This window comes from Schistocerca piceifrons, chromosome 8 (genome assembly GCF_021461385.2).
Source record: "Schistocerca piceifrons isolate TAMUIC-IGC-003096 chromosome 8, iqSchPice1.1, whole genome shotgun sequence".
Classification (NCBI taxonomy): Eukaryota; Metazoa; Arthropoda; class Insecta; order Orthoptera; family Acrididae; genus Schistocerca; species Schistocerca piceifrons.
The window spans coordinates 19,777,617-19,795,041 of record NC_060145.1 but is presented as its reverse complement, the minus strand read 5'-3'; the positions used below and the strand labels follow the sequence as shown (position 1 = coordinate 19,795,041).

Here is a 17,425-nt window from a genome sequence, read left to right as displayed (position 1 = left end):
TTTTTGTTTTTTAATTGTGTGGATTTAGGAAATACCTCATCCACGTGCCTCTCCCTCCAACAACTTTGAGTGAGCAGTGATGCTACATACTAGCAGCCGTAACTGCAGTACCAACAAACATGATGTAAATAAATATTGTACCAAAGGGAGATAAAATGCGCACCAAAAATATTCCAGAACAGCCTATCAAAGAAGCATAATTAACAATGATGTCATACTACTCAACAAAATAAAAAAGTAACTAAAAATTGCTGCATAGCCAATACTTGAAACATAACTAAAGGTATTTCTAATAAAGCACTGTTTCTATTCTGTAAAATAATTCCTGGATCTGTAAAATAAATGTTACTTAAAAATTTAATTGTAAGAACAAGTACTTTATTTTTAATTTTCCTACTAATTTGCTGGTATTATGTATTACTGTACTTTATTTTCAACTGTCCTTCAACAGTTACTGATAAATAAGGATTATATGAATATCTATGTACTTATTTTCTCTCCTCTACTTATTAAGTATAACTGCATCCTCATTTTGACCTTTCCAATATCAGTTGTACAAGTTTGGTGAATGAAATAAAAGCTAGACCATTAAAAATCAATCAGTCAATCAATTTAACTTACCAGACTGATGAAAATGAAACTACAAAGTAATTCACTAATAGGAAAAGTCAGGTAACAGCTTGTTTTCGTGTAACCCACTTATTTAATGCCCTAAGAACCAAGCTGAGGAGAGGGGAAGAAGCGTAAGTTGAAACTGATTTACTTATGTGTTAATAATGTCTCTGAGTTGACTGGTAGTATGAACTAAGGACTGTTCAACAGGAAATAGTATGTTTTAAATCAAACACAAGGTCAAGGCACCATTTTTCTTCTAGTGGTAAAAACATAAACACGAATTTATTTTAAATTCTCCTTTCAGATCCATAATATATTGATCTATAAATTGGCAGAACTTACTGGTAACAGATAAGCTTCTTTTTCCAAGCGCCTCATCTCAGCAAGGATCCGTTCTTCCTCTTCAATGATCTTTTGTTTTTCTCGTTCAGCAGCTTCTCTTTCCTTTTGGAGTTGGTCCACTTCATCTAGTTGTTTTTGCAATAGCTGAAAAAGATTAAAAAAAGGAAGGCTCTTAATATAAATGTTTCAGCAATCATCCTGGTTTCCAAATAAATTTCTCTGGACACATCACAATAATACAGAAATACAACTATGCATTAAGACAATGATATTTTGTTTTATCATTTTCAACTGTTCTATGAAGTTATTACATAAGTGTACTTTGCTAACTGCAGAAACCTACTACCAATTTCATTTTTAATTAGGATCACTGTCTTGAACAATTAAACTCTCAAAAATATTTGTCTTGAACAATTAACATCTTCCCTACCATACAGAGATGAACAGAGATAAGAACACTGCTATGTAGCTCACTTTATCCTCCATTATACCATTTCCAAAATAACTATAAACTTAAAGCAGAAAAAAATGAAACCAATTCAGCACACGCCCTCTCACAAACAAATAGCCAATTTATACTTCAATTATTCTCATTTTCCATGCAATGAGACATCTTGCTCCATTCAGTATATTTTATTATTCAGTTTATTTTTTCCTCCCTTCTTTACAATGAGAGGTCAGCTCTTGCAACCCACCAAATCTGATGAGCTTCACCATACTCTTCAGATGTCAACTGACAGTCATTCCTTCGAAAGGACTGAATTTCCTACAATTTGTTTTCAAATTAAATGTAAGTCAAAGTTCATTATGCAGGATCCATTTTTGACCAGGCAGACTCTTTAGGAATCTCTTTACACAAATCAGGCCACTAAACTAATAATTTCTGACAAATCGAGGAATAGGGTTTTTGATTTATTGCAGATATAATTGAGGAGGAAAGCATATGTTAACCAGGACAGTGGCTAAATGCTATGAGGCCTGCATTCAAATCAATTAGCAATCTACTTCTACATACATGTCACTGTACTGTGTGTGGCAAAGAGTGTCCTGTAACACTACCAGGTATTTCCTTTCCTGATCCACTTACAAATGGAACAAGGGAAAAATGTCTGTCTATATGCCTATGTACAAGCCTTAATTTCTCCTATCATATCTTCACAGTCCTTATGTGAAATTACTTTGGTGGAGGTAGAATCTTTCTGCTGTCATCTGCAAATACTGATTTTCTAAATTTTCTCAATAGTGTTTGGCAAAAAGAACATCGGTTTCCCTCCAAGGATTCCCATTTGATTTCACAAATCATCTTCACAATACTGATGTGTTAACAGAACCTACTGGTAACAAATCTAGCAGCACACATCTGAATTGTTTCAATGTCTTTCTTTAATCTGACAACATGGAAATTCCATACACTGTGTGATCAAGAATGGGTTTCACTCGAGTTGTATACATGATCTCATTTAAAGACAAAATACACTTTCCTAAAATTCAACCAATAAATTAAAGATGACTATTTGCATTCCCCATTACCGTCCTTATGTGCTTGTTCCATTTCACATCTCTTTGCAATATAACACCCGGATATTTAGTTGATGTGATTGTGTCGAGCGGCACACCATTAATATGGTATTGCCGGATTATTTTTTTCAGCTCATCTCCACTGACTTTCATTTTTCTACAGTCAGAGCAAGCTGCTATTCATCACACCAATTAGAAACTGTGTACAAGTCATCCTATGTCCTTCTGCAGTCACTCATCGACGGTACTTTCCCGTACACTGCAGCATTGTCAGTAACATTTGCAGATTGCTGCTTACCCTATCCATCTGATCATTCACGTATATAAAGAATGAGAGCAGTACTATCACACTTCCCTGGAGCACTCCTGACAATACCCTTGTCTCTCTTGAACACTCACCACTAAGGACAACACGAGGGGTTCTACGGTTAATGCAGTGTCTATAGTTTGACGTAAGTGTTCTTCGGAATAGCCACAAATAGGTGTAGGAGTAGACAGGACACAACAAACTTTCAAAAAGTGTTTGAAAAGTAAGAGGTCAGAAAAAGCTGTGAAGAAGAAGAAAGTTTTGTTGTTAGGTAGTTCACATGGTAGAGGTGTTGGGCAACCGTTGCAGGATGAACTAGGGTCAGGTTACCAGGTCATAAGTTTTTTAAACCTAGTGCAACTCTGGGTCAAATGATAGAGGATGTAGGTTCACTTTGTAAAGAATTCACAAAGGAGGACAGGGGTAATAGTGGGTGGGGCAGGCAACAGAATAGATAGGAACCCTAATTATCCAATTGAGAGTGACCTGGTAAAGATAGCTTCAGCAACCAGACATATTTGTGTTGGGTTTGTGTCTGTTCTGAGGTGCCATGACCGGCCTCATTTAAACTCTTCTGTTAGGAGGGATAATTTAGAGGTGGAACTGCTGTTTGGATCAGATATGTGGTCTCATATCAGTGTAGTTCCTGTTGGCTCTATCAGCAGGTGGGACTATACTACGCATGGCCTTCACCTCATTCCCCTCAACAGGAAAGGGAAGAGAAAACTGTCTGGGCTAATAGCTAATAACATGGGGAGGGGGGGGGGGGGGGGGGGCACTGTCACAAGTGGGAAAGTACCAGTGGTTACAAGTGACAGATCAGCAGTTTTTTTATGGCAGGGAGGTCAGAAACAAAAGATGTTCAGAGACAGGCTGAAAATGACATTCACATTGATAAAAACAGGCAGTCAGAGAGGAAATTCTAATGTACACAATTCAAGCAGACAGCCTCTGATTGAAATTAGAGATACTGAAAAATTGGCAGGAAAATTAGGTTCATACAGTTGTAATTCAGCCAGTGCAAAAAATCAGTTATCATTATTGCATCAGAATATCCAAGGACTAAGGGGTAAGCTTAATGAGTTGCTTATTTGTGTTGAAGAATTAGAGTTGAGCAAACCAGTTGATATAACCTGTCTCTCTAACATCATGTGACTAATGGCATAGATATGTTAAATGTTACAGGATTCAAGTTAGCTTCTTATTTGTGTAGAGAAAAGAGGAGTTGCCACATTTGTCAGAAACTGTTTTGATTTCAAGAATACTGATATTAATAGATTTTGCTCAGAGTAGGACTTAGAAGCTTGTGCAACAGAAGTAGTATTTCATAATAAGTCCTTTATAATAGTAGGTATATACAGATGACCTTCAGGAAATTTTAACCTCTCCATAAAAAAAATCTGGAAGCTCTGCTGTCCCATCTCACAGTAGAAAACAAGGAAATAGGTTGCTGGTGATTTTAATGTGGATTTATTGAAAAGCTCTGTCAGTGAACAATTACTGCAGTCAGTAACACTATCATTCAATTTAGTTCCTACTGTGAACTTTGCTACTAGGATATGTAAATGCTCAAATGGCTCTGAGCACTATGGGACTTAACATCTGAGGTCATCAGTCCCCTATGTAAATGCTCTGAGACTGCTATTGATCATATCTTTGTAAGCGAATCTAGGAAAAAAAGTCATATCACAAAACCAATAGTAAATGGGCTATCTGATCATGACATGCACATCTTGTGTTTAATATTGAAACTTGTCAGGATAAAAAAAAAATCTATTAAATCTGAGCACAGGAGGGCAATAAATGAGTCGAAAATTGAGAAATTCAGGAAATTGCTCAAAGACATGAACTGGATAGATGTTTACAATATTTCTGACTCAAATGGAAAATACATAGCTTTTATAAACACCGTTACCTCCACTTTTGAAAACTCTTTTCCCCTAAAGATAACTCAAATCACACAGAAGTCAAAAAATAAACCGTGGATTATGCAAGGAATAAAGGTATCATGTGGGGCAAAAAGGAGGCTGTATCTACTATTTAGGAACAGCTCTGATGCTAAAATTGTAATGTATTACAAGGAATACAGCAAAGTATTTAAGCAAGTAATCCAGGAATAGAAGCAGCTTTATTATGAGAAAAAGATAATTACATCAGGCAACAAAATAAAAAACTGTATGGGATATAGTGAAGACAGAGACAGGTGGGGCCAAAAAGGAAGAGGAACAGATAGCCCTAAAAATAAGTGAGACTTTGGTAGCAAATACATGTAGTGTTGCAAACCTCTTAAACAAGTACTTCATTTATGTTACTGACAGCTTGGGGTTATCAGGTTCGGTGAACAGTGCAATGGAGTATCTGAGACCAGTCTTTAAAAATAACTCCAGTAAAATGGAAATGATGCTCAAGTCTCCCACTAAGTATTCCAGTGGGTATGATAACATATCAATGAAGTTAATCAAAGACTGCTCATGTGTGTTGAGTTCCATCTTAAGTTTTTTGTGTAATCAATCTCTTATCAGCAGAATATTTCCAGACTGGCTAAAATATGCTGAAGTTAAGCCTCTTTACAAGAAGGGGTAAAGATATACCATCAAACTATTGAGCAATTTCTATTTTGCTGGCTTTCTCAAAAATATTTGAAAATGTTGTGTTCAAGCATCTCCTTAAGCATCTGACTGCAAATAATATATTGTCCAAGTCACAGTTTGGATTTCTTAAGGGTTCTGATGTAGAGAAAGCTGTTTACACTTACAGTGAGAATGTACTTAATTCGTAAGATAATAAATTAGAGGCTACTGGCATTTTCTGTGACTTGTCAAAGGCCTTTGACTGTGTGAGCCACAGAATTCTCTTAAGTACATTAGAATATTATGATGTCACCGGCAATGCTGCAAAATGGTTTAAGTGTTATCTAACTAACAGGAAACTAAGGGGGTCATTGCAAAGTACCAGTCAGTCTTCATCTGGCTGGGAATTAATTACATGTAGTGTTTCTCAAGGTTCCATTGCTTTTTCTTGTGTACATTAATGACCTCTCATTTGTTACATTGCCAGATGCTAAGTTTGGTTTGCTTGCAGATGATACAAACATTGCAATAAGTAGCAAGTCAAGTAGAGATTTAGAAATAGCTGCTAATCAAATTTTCACTGACATTAATAAGTGGTTTAAAGCTAATTCACTGTCATTAAACTTTGAGAAGACCCACTACATGCAGTTCAGAACCTGTAAGAGATTTCCTTCCAGCATGAGTATTACATACGAAGACATGTAGATCAAAGAGGTTGACAGTGTTAAATTTCTGGGATTACAACTTGATAATAAATTCAGATGGGAAGGGCATGCCACAGAATTGCTTAAGTGCCTAAACAAGTCTGTGTTTGCTGTGAGAATTATGTCAGATGTAGGGCGTATAAATATAAAAAAAACTTGCATACTTTGCTTACTTTCACTCTATTATGTCATATGGGATCATATTCTTGCACAACTCATCAAGCCGAGCAAAAGTTTTTAGGGTGCAAAAGTGTGTGATAAGAATCATTTGTGGTGTAAATTCAAGAACATCATGTAGAAACCTGTTCAAGGAACTTTGTATTCTAGCCACTGCTTCTCAGTATATTTATTTCTTAATGAAACTTGTTGCAAGTTAATACATCTCTATTTCCAGCCATAGCTCAATACATAGTATCAATACTAGGAATAAGAACAATCTACATGAAGACCTAAAATCACTTACCTTGGTCCAAAAAGGGTCCAATGTTTAGGAACACAAATTTTCAATAAATGCCAGCAACCATTAAAAACTTGGTTTTAGATAAAGCACGGTTTAAACTGAGTTTGAAAGACTTTTTTTGCAGGCAACTCCTTCTACTCGATAGACGAATATCTTAACAGAGACTGTTAAGCCAGCTTAAGTAAAAATATCTGTTAGATTTCAGTTCTGACAGCACTTGGTCACAACAGTCAAGATTAGGTATTTTGTGTATGATACATTTATTAATAGTGCATAACAGTGTTTCATTGTGACAGTGTGTTAATTTTGTAAATATTAGATGGCACAGTTTACCGCGTTGTATTCACCTATTTCGACAATCTCCTGACAAATTATCAGGGTAGCAAGTATTATATGTAAAAAAATTTTTATATTATTCTTTCTGACATGTTTCACAACCACAAGAATCATCTCATTATTTGTATCTAAGGAACAAAAACTGAATCTAATCTAATCTAATCTAATCTAGACATGCACGTATTTCTCAAGGACATATGCATTGAACTATACAGACACTATCAAATACAGACACTGCACTAAATGTATTTCATGCCAAAGCACGGCAAACTGATGAGAAAAACATTGTCTATCCCTATATGGAAATCTTACGAATGGAATATGAGCACTTTAGAATGCAGACATTACGACTTGTGGAAGTTTGGATCAGTCCAGGAGGTGTGTACAGACAGCTGAAGTGATTTGGGCAACCACTTGAGATAAGCGAGAAATCCAGATTTGAGTCCACGTCTGGCCCAAATTATTGTGTGTCTATAGTAAAAACCATACAGTTGTTGTAATATCTCATACTTGCAACTGTGAATACATTTCATAACACTGTATTCTATTATGTGAAAAGTCTTTGAGCCATTCCCATATCTGGGAATCTACTCCATATGCTCACACCTCCACTGACAGTTTGCAGAGGGGCACCGTGTCAAATGCTTTCTGGAAACCTAGGAATATGGAATCTGTCAGTTGCCCTTCATATATGGTTTGTAGGATATCATGTGAGAAAAGAGTTCATATGAGTAATGCTCTCTAAATTCATGTTGATATGTCAACAGAAGCTTTTCTGTCATGAAGGAATTTATTATATTCACACTTAGAATATGTTCAAGAATTCTGCAGCAAACAGATGTTGACAACATTGGTCTGTAATTTTGTAAGTCCATTCCTTTACCCTTCTTATATATAGGAGTGACCTACACTTTTTTCTGGACTCTTTTCAGTGAGCAAAAGATTTGCAATAAATACAAGCCAAGTAAGGGCAATGATGAACAGTATTCTCTGTAAAAACAAATAGCGATTCCATTCAGACCTGGCGATTTGGTTGTTTTCAATTCTTGCAGTTGCTTCTGTACGCCAGGGATGGCTAATAGTATGTCCTACATACAGGAATCAATGCAATGGTCAAATAACAGTGTGTCTGAATGATCCTCTGGCATGAATAATTTCTTAAAAATAAAATTAAAACTTCAGCTTCCCTTCTGCTGACTTCTACTACCACACCCGACTGGTCAATGAGCACCTGGATAGAAGCCTTCAAACTGCTTAATGATTTTACGTAGGAGCTGAATTTTCTCTGTTTCTTGGCATTTGCTGAGGTATGAGGGTGAAAGTTGTTGTTTGTATATTGATCTTTTTATCAATGCATTAATTTCTCCTTTTATCTGTCGATATATCCATATTCATTTTTCAACTGAGAGGTAACAATTTCTGCTTTCTTTTAAACAATGGAAAATCCAGGATGGAAAGTAACAATATTTTGAAAAGGAAAGTTGCTACTCACCATATAGCAGAGATGCTGAGTCGCAGAGAGGCACAACAAAAAGACTGACACAAATAAAGCTTTTGGCCATTAAGGCCTTTGTCAACAATAGACGTGTACACAAACGCGCGCGCGCGCAAATGCAAACACAACTCTCACACACGACTGTAGTCTCAGGCAACTGAAATCATACTGCGAGCAGCAGCACCAGTGCATGATGGGAGTGGCGACTAGGTTGGGGTAAGGTGGAGGCTGGGGCGGGGAGTAGGAGGGATAGTATGGTAGGGGTGGCAGACAGTGAAGTGCTGCAAGATAGACAGAGGGCAGGGGAGAGGTAGGAGGGAACTAGCAGAAATGGAGAGAAGTAAAACGATTGAGTGTGATGTTGGAATAACGGCTGTGTAGTGCTGCAATGGGAACAGGAAGGGGGCTGAATGGGTGAGGACAGTGAGTAACAAATGTTGAGGCCAGGAGGGTTACAGGAATGTAGGATATATTGTAGGGAAAAAGTTCCCACCTGCACAATTCAGAGAAGCTGGTGTCGGCGGGAAGAATCCATACGGCACAAGCTGTGAAGCAGTCACTGAAATGAAGGATGGAGCATGTTCAGGAACAGGGTGGCCCACTTGTGTTTTGGTCGCAGTTTATCAGTGGCCATTCATGTGGACAGACAGCTTGTTGTTTGTCATGCCCACATAGACTGCACCACAGTGGTTGCAGCTTAGCTTGTAGATCACATGACTGGTGTCACAGGTAGCCCTGCTTTTGACGGGATAGATGATGTTCGTGACTGAACTGGAGTACGTGGTGGTGGGAATGTACGGGACAGGTCTTGCATCAAGGTCTACAGCCTAGCCACCTATGGTCGTTGCATCTGCAGTGGCGAGCGGTCCATCCAAATGTACCGAAGGTCTCACTGCAGCCTTCACAGACTGCAATTATTCTCTCAACCTTGTACAAAAACAAATCTCCCATGCCTTGTCTTTCCAATCTCCCACCACCTCCCAAAGTCGCACCATCTGGCCACAGAGGAGCATTTCCCTCATAACTCAGTACCACCTAGGACTGGAGCAACTGAATTACGTTCTCCGCCATGGTTTCGACTACCTCTCACTGTGCCCTGAAATGAGAAATGTCCTGCTCACTATCCTTCCCACCCCTCTCACAGTGGTATTCTGCCGTCCACCAAAACTACACAATAAACTCATCCGACCTTACACAACCCCTGTTCCCAACCCCTTACCTGACGGCTCATACCCCTATAATAGACCTAGATGCAAGATCTGTCCCATACATTCTCCCACCACCGCCTACTCCAGTTTGGTCATGAACATCATCTATCCCATCAAAGACAGGGCTGCCTGTGAAACCAGTCATGTGGTCTACAAGCTAAGCTGCAACCACTATGGAGAATTCTATGTGGGCGTGACAACCAACAAGCTGTCTGTCCGCATGAATGGCCACCGACAAACTGTGACCAAAAAACAAGTGGACCACCCTGTTGCTGAACACGCTCCATCCTTCATTTCAATGACGCTTCACAGCCTGTGCCATATGGATCCTTCCCACCAACACAATTATGCAGGTGGGAACTTTCCCTGCAATACATCCTACGTTCCCATAATCCTACTGTTCTCGCCCATCCAGCCCTTCCCTGTTTCCATTCCAGCACTACACAGCCATCATTCCACCATCACACTAGTCTTTTTACTTCTCTCCTTTTATGCTACCCCTCCCTTCCCCACCTCTCACCTGCCCTCTGTCTAACCTGCAGCACTTCACTGTCCACCGTCCCCACCATACTATTCCTTCCTCTCGCTGCCCCAGCATCCTCCTTACTCCACCCAATCGCTAATCCCATCATTCACTGCTGCTGCTGCTCACAGTGTGGTTTCAGTTGCCTGAGACAGCAGTCGTGTGTGTGTGTGTGTGTGTGTGTGTGTGTGTGTGTGTGTGTGTGTGTTGTTGTTGACAAAGGCCTTAAAGGCTGAAAGCTTTATTTGTGACGAGTGTTTTGGTTGTGCCTATCTGTGACTCAGCATCTCTGCTATATGGTGAGTAGCAACTTTCCTTTTCATAATACTGTTTCTGCTTTCTTTGAATTTCCTGAATTACATTAGTAAACCACAGTGGGAATTTCCTATTTTAACCCACTTACTCGGCACATACTTCCCAACAGTGCAATTTCCAACCTGTTTAAACTTTACCCATAATTCCACTATGCGCATCAGAACTAACTTAAGTTCATTCAGTGTCGAAGAGGGATGCTAACCACTGCTTATCCACTCTGTCTAACAAAAGTACTTTTTAGACTTCTTGATGGATTTATTAACTTAAGTATGCATCACTACTGTGATGACATCATTATCATTAATCTCTGCCTCTATATAGACACTATCAGTAAGGTTAAGCCGGTTTAAGTACAAGGTTTCAAATATTTCCATTCCATGTGGGTTGACAAACTAGCTTCTCAAGACCATTTTTGGAGAACATTTTCACAACTACTTCAGAAGACTGACTGTCGGTACCGCCTGCAATGAATCCATAGATGTCCCATTCTATCCTCAGTACGTTAAAGTTGCCTCCAACTAATGTTACATGACCTGGGTATTTCTTCACTACTGTGTATAGACTTTCTTTGAATGATTCAAAAACTGTCACAATGGAATCATGTGGCTGATAGAAACATCCCATAATCAGCCTGAGTTCCCAAGAACTGTTACACACATCGAGGTAATTTCACAGTCAGGCTCAATTTTTACCTTCAAATTGTCAACTGCAATTAACTTTTCCCTCTTTGATATACATTCCATGCTTTGCTAGATATTTCCGAGCTTTCTACTTTGGCTTTCAGCCAGATCTCAGTTTGAGAATAATCTGAGCATGACAACTTTCACGGCGGGCAGTAAATTCTTGAGCTTTGTTATGAATATTTCGACAATTTAATGTAAAAATTTTGACAGTTGAAATACCTTTACTTTCTATGCCATCTGATTTTCTCTCTCTATGTAACGACTGGCGAGCATTCATTGGAGGACCTAAAACTAATGCCTAGCCTAAAACACCCCACAAGCACTCTGCTATCCAAATAGCTGCTTCCTTTCTGTAGTGCACCCCTGACCTGTCAAGGAAGTCCTACAATTCTCCACCCCACAAAATAGGTGCAGAAATCTGCAGTTAAGACCATCACAGAATCGATGGAGCCTCCAGTTAAGATCCTCTACTTGGATCCAAACCAAAGGAACTCTATCAATTCTGAGTTCAATAGCATAAATTGTGAGTTCTACTTGGGCTTAATGAGGGAGGCCAAAGGCCGTCACCACTTCCACGAGCTGCCCATACAAACAGATGATAGCCTCGAACTCTGAGCGACAAGCACCTTTCGTGCCAGCCTAAGCCAAAACTTCAAAATGACCGCACCCTGCAGCCTCGAAAGCCACATTCAGAGCCTCCTCCACATTTTGGCTATCTGTAGCAGAGTATTTGCAGTTGCAGAGCATGGTCTCAGGAGGTGACAGTGATATGAGAATGAGTGTCGTAGTGGTGAAATGGGCAAGTGTGTGAGCATTCACAAACGGTAGAACCACTGGTTTAAGGATCTCCTCCACGTGTGGTGTGGCTGGCAGGGAGCCTATTAGGAACACTAACAGTGAACGGGGCCCGTAGGATATCATCTCCACTGCATGGTATGCTCCACTGCACCTCCAAAGATGGAAGCAGTGGTTTTTGCTTCCAGGGCAGAAGTGGGACTCGTCGCTGGAGATGAACTTCCAGCAGTCTGTAGGACCACACGTCTAACACTGTCGATACCAGGTGAGTCAGGCACCACACTGTGTGGGTGAGAGTGGCAGCTACTGTAACGGTCAGTGTGCGGTGAGCCGTGCACAGTGCCACCACCTGCCAACGGTACTAGCATTTACGGGTTGTTGTACGCATGGCAGTACAGCCCATCGAATGGCTCCTATCACCACTGTCGGATTTGTTTTGAGCGTGGCGAACAATCTGTCGGTCCTCCCTCCTTACGGTACGTGCTGGACATTAAGACACTACATGTCGTGCTACCAGCAATGGGCAATGGTGGTGTCCGTACGACAGGTGTGGTGTGCAGCAGGACTACCCCAGACTCTCCCACCCCACTGTTGAGCCTATTCCACAGGCACAGAGAATGCTCAGGTGATGCCCTAGTGACGCCTCCCCCTATCATAATGGCCAGCACAGCTGTTTTGGGACATATGGATGCAACATCACAGCTCCACTGTCTCTCCCCAAGTGCAAACTTAATCAATGGCACAGCTGGTGGTGTGCAACATCCAAACCCAGTTCACAGTGGATCAGCTAGGTCCTTCTGGGTGCAGCTATTCTTATGATGATCAGTGTATTTTTTAAAAAGAAATTTTATTTTAAACAAGTAAAAAAGTGACTGCTGTACGTGCCTCCTACAAACTTCAACAATATATATTTGAGCCTGGGGAATGAAAAGGGAAGTTGCCACTCACCATACAGCAGAGATGCTGAGTTGCAGATAGACACAACGAAAGGACTGTCACAAAATAAGCTTTCGGCCATCAAAGGCCTTTGTCGAAAATAGATACACGACTGCAGCCTCTGGCAGCTGAGACACAGCAGCAGTGCATGATGGGAGTGGCAACTGGGTGGAGGTAAGGAGGAGGAGGCGGCTGGGTGGGGAGGGGGAAGAATGGCAACTTTCCTTTTCATAAAATTGTTACATTCCATTCTAGATTTTCCATTGTTTGAGTTGAGCCTGGGGAGACTTTTTGTGTCTTTTTTTCCTTCATGTAATGTATCAGCCATTTTTAAAAGACTATAAAGAATAAAAAGAAAAAAAAATGTTTCATAGTTATTGCACAGTAATTTCTGCCCTCCCTGCCCACCAATCAAAAGAAAAGAAAAATCCCTCCTAGCCATCAAAGCCATCACACTGAGTCAAATAGTTTGTATCATAAATGCAGGAAAAGTATAAAAACCATCTACATTAAGCACACTATATAAAACCCATTAGTCAATTGCATGGGCTTATGTGCATGTTACTGATCTTTTAAAACATTATACGTCTTATAGTACATCGAAAGCCTTCAAGCTGCTTTGTGTCTGAACGATTATTTATGTATCTCCTCCCTGTCCACCCCACATTAGAAATAAGATACAATTAATGCTACACCCACTCAGTTATATTAAATATATTAGCTTTCAACATGTATTCACTATTATTTCTCAAAAAAATTAAGGAATAAAGATACCAATTTGATAAACATGAAGGTAACTGTAATGGTTCTCAAAGCATTGGGAGGTTGGGAGGAGGGGCACGGAGAAGGGGCTGGGGGTGGGGGAATACCTTGCTATATTACAAACATCCTTTTTAAATCGTGTATTTACAGCTCTCATGAGTGTTCATACATGTTAAAATTAATTCTAATTTTTTTTCCACTTTTTGTTGAACACACACCTCAAGTCACTCTGTAATAGTGTGAATAACGGTTTCAATACCAAAAGTATAAATACAGAACATACTTTCTCAGTATGACAAAATTCCATGGCAAAAATACAGTCACTTTACACATACACTAACAATTCATTTGTAATTCCATTGCACTAGTCTGTTTACTACTGAGGAAAGGTGAAAGCAGTATCAGAAACTGCCAACCTTGTAAATCCCCAACCATACTCAGTCCTATTTTTTAAACGAGTACTTGCTACTAGGAACACACATATGAGATGCAGGCAGGTCGAACTTACTTGTTTCTCAATTTCCAGTTTGTGATTTCTCTTGGCAAGTCCCTGCTCCTCTCGTTCTGCCTGAAGCTGCTGATGTGCTGCTTCCACCTCAGCAAGAATATTTTCTCGCTCCAGTATTAGAGCACGTTGTTCTGACAGATTGCGTTGAAGCTTTTCTTCCAGCTGAACAGATACAAAATTAAATGAAGACATATTGCAATACAAACAAACTATTGAAACTTATTACTATGATTAAAAAAAATTACTGCTTAAATTCACTGTCTCATTTACTTAAAGGTTAATGGAAGAGAGGAGGAGGAAGGTTATACATCAGTGGCTGACATGAAATCGTATTTTAACTGAATTTCTCACTTTACCTACAGCTATGTGACTACTCTGCAATTCACACTTAAATGTTTGGCAGAGGATCCATGGAACCACTTTCTGATTATTTATTGACTATTCCATTCTTAAATAGCATGTGGGAAAAATTAACATCTAAATCTTTCAGTGTGAGTTAGGATTTCTCTAATTTCGTAACAAAAGTTATTTCCCTCTATGTAGGTGGGAGTAAAAAAAACTATTTTGCATTTGTAGGATAAGGAAGGTGACTGGAATTTCATGAAAATATTTTTCCACAGCAAAAAATCCCTTTATTTTAATGACAGACACCCCACAACCCACTTATCTTATCTGAACACATTTCCCCTCTGTCCCCCTCCACCCTCCCTTTTCACTGTAATACAAAATGACTTACCCATAAATATAAATTCCCCATCAGTTCTGTTTGCAGATGATACTTCTTCTTTAATCCAAGATGAAGATGCAGAAAAAATTTCGAGCTCTATCATAAGCATACTGGATACACTAGAAAGCTGGTTCCAGTTAAATGGGTTGAAACTGAACATTGCAAAAACCCATTTGGTACATTTCAAAACGAAACATTCAAAACGTGCGGAACTTAAAAGACAACATAACGATCAACCTATAAATGAAGTTTACACAGTCAAATTCCTGTGACTAAATGTGGACAAGAACTTACACTGGAATATACAATTTGACTTCCCATCAAACAAACTAAGCAGTTCTATATATGCAACGCAAATACTAGCAATTTCCACCAACTTGAGTACACAAAAAATTGTTTACCATAGTTATTTTGAATCAGTCATTAGATATGGAATAAATTTCTGTGGAAGTTCAAGTAGTGTATCTCGAATACTGGAACTGCAAAAGAAAATTGTCCAATACATGTGTACTGCATAGCAAACGGAGTCTTCTCACTCATTATTTCAGAAACCACAAATCCTGACTGTTCCCTCCATATACATTTATGAAATTATAATCTTCCTACACAACAGACAAAAGTTATTTGAGGAATAATTTTAACCATACATGTAACAGAAGAAATAAAAATAATTTTATGCTACCCACACACCAGTTGAAATTACATGCCCGGACTCCACAGTAAATGGGGATGACAACATATATAACAAGTTAATGAACAAAAACATATTTAATATGAAGCCAGAAATCTTAAAAATGAGGCTACAGCAGATTCTGTGAGAGAAATGCTACTATTCAATAGAAGAATTCATAAAGGATGGAATGGTAATTTGAACAAGGGGTAATTAAGTGTTATATTTCATTGTATGTATGTACATACAACAATATTCTCTTACTATTATAATGCTATTTGTTAACATCAGCAGTTCTTTGTTTACAGTGAAATTCTACCACAATTTGATATATCTCCTGTATCTGAATCAAATGATTTTGATTATGTAGCTTATGAGACAGATAAACCACAATTCACAATTCAACAAGTTGCCCTTCTTTGTACTATTGTATTGTCCTCCATCAACCGTATCTGGTAAAGATCCCATGCTTGACACCAATGTTCCAGAACAGTATGGGCAATAGCACTGTAGGGATTCTCTTTCGTATATTTTTCACATCTTCCAAGTGTTCTGCCTAAAAATTGCAGTCTTTGGTTCACCTTCCTCCCAAAATTTTCTATGTGGTGATTCCAATTTAAGTTGTTTGTAACTGTAATCCCTAGGTATCTGGTTGAAAAAACATCTTTTAAATTTGTACTATTTATTATGTAACTTAAATTGAATCAATTTTTCAGTATTCATGAGGTGGGCTCTACACTTTTTATTGTTTAGAGTCATTTTCCCCTTTTTGCACCAAGAAGATATCTTGTCTAAATCATTTTACAATTTGTTTTGATCTTCTGATGAATAGACAGCAAACTACAGCATCATCTGCAAACATTCTAAGACAGCTGCTCAGATTGACTCCAAAATCATTCACACAAATTAAGAACAGCAGAGGGCCTATAATACTTCCCTGGGGAACCCCATAAATCACTTTGTTTTCACTAGGATAACTTCTCCTAAATCACTACAAACTGTTATATTTCTGACAGGATATCATGCATCCAGCCTCACAACTGATACAACATTTCACAGCCATGTAATTTGGTTAGATGCTGCTTGTGAAGAATATTGTTACAAGTCTTATGAATATCTAGAAATATGGTGTCAACTTTAGGACCCTTGTTGATAGCACTCATTACTTCATATAAATAAAGAGTCTGATGTGTTGAAAATTTGTTGTTGGTGTCTGAAAGCACAAAAGTATTCACCCCTTTGCTAACTTGTTAGATAAAGATACGTAAGTTATGTGAATCGAGCTTAGTTGTGCAGAATCCAGCAGAGAGAAGAAAAACTGTACAGTGTTATGGATAATTTGGCACAAGTAATATAATATGATATGTATGTAGTTCATTATGATCCTGTAGCACCATGAAATTCAAGTGGTGTGTGTGTGTGTGTGTGTGTGTGTGTGTGTGTGTGTGTGTGTGTGTGTGTGGGCGCACCTTTTGCCTGTTGCCTATTTTTGACAAAGGCCTTGAACCCGAAAACTGCTGAGCTGTCCTGCACAACTGCTAAGTGTAGTTCTGTGAAATTATGATTAACATCTGAACAGGTATTTAATGTTCTGAATGAACATTTGGGTATGAGAAACCTGTTATCAATATGGATAATATGATTGTGCATAGCTGGTAGCAAGCGGACATGTTCATGTATCACCAGAATTTCATTATTTCCAAGCATAGTTCAAATGAGTTTTTACTTCCAACATAAAAACAAGGAATAACCCCTTCAATACACGTTCCAAAAGAAGAATAAATTTGATGCCTTCAAAACATTTTGGTAACTTTTTTTTACAATTCTTGGATATTAGACAAGAGGAAAATGATCACAGGCTCATTACACATTTTAATTTAAACCAAGTTTGGCAGGACACATCAAAAATTGCCCATTTGGGAAGTAAAAACACTGTTCTTTGTTAGGACAC

General features: G+C 38.7%; 1 protein-coding gene across 3 annotated transcripts in view; it reads right to left on the bottom strand.

Annotated features, from left to right (window-relative positions):
• The window catches only part of LOC124711589 (trichoplein keratin filament-binding protein), a 313,083-nt gene that overhangs the window by 15,827 nt on the left and 279,831 nt on the right, over positions 1–17,425 (bottom strand). For all 3 annotated transcript variants that reach the window (XM_047241740.1, XM_047241738.1, XM_047241739.1), the window contains 2 exons: positions 14,078–14,239; positions 958–1,101 (listed from right to left, as the gene is read on the bottom strand). In XM_047241740.1, coding sequence (XP_047097696.1) covers positions 958–1,101; positions 14,078–14,239 — 306 coding nt within the window. The remainder of the gene's footprint in view (positions 1–957; positions 1,102–14,077; positions 14,240–17,425) is intronic.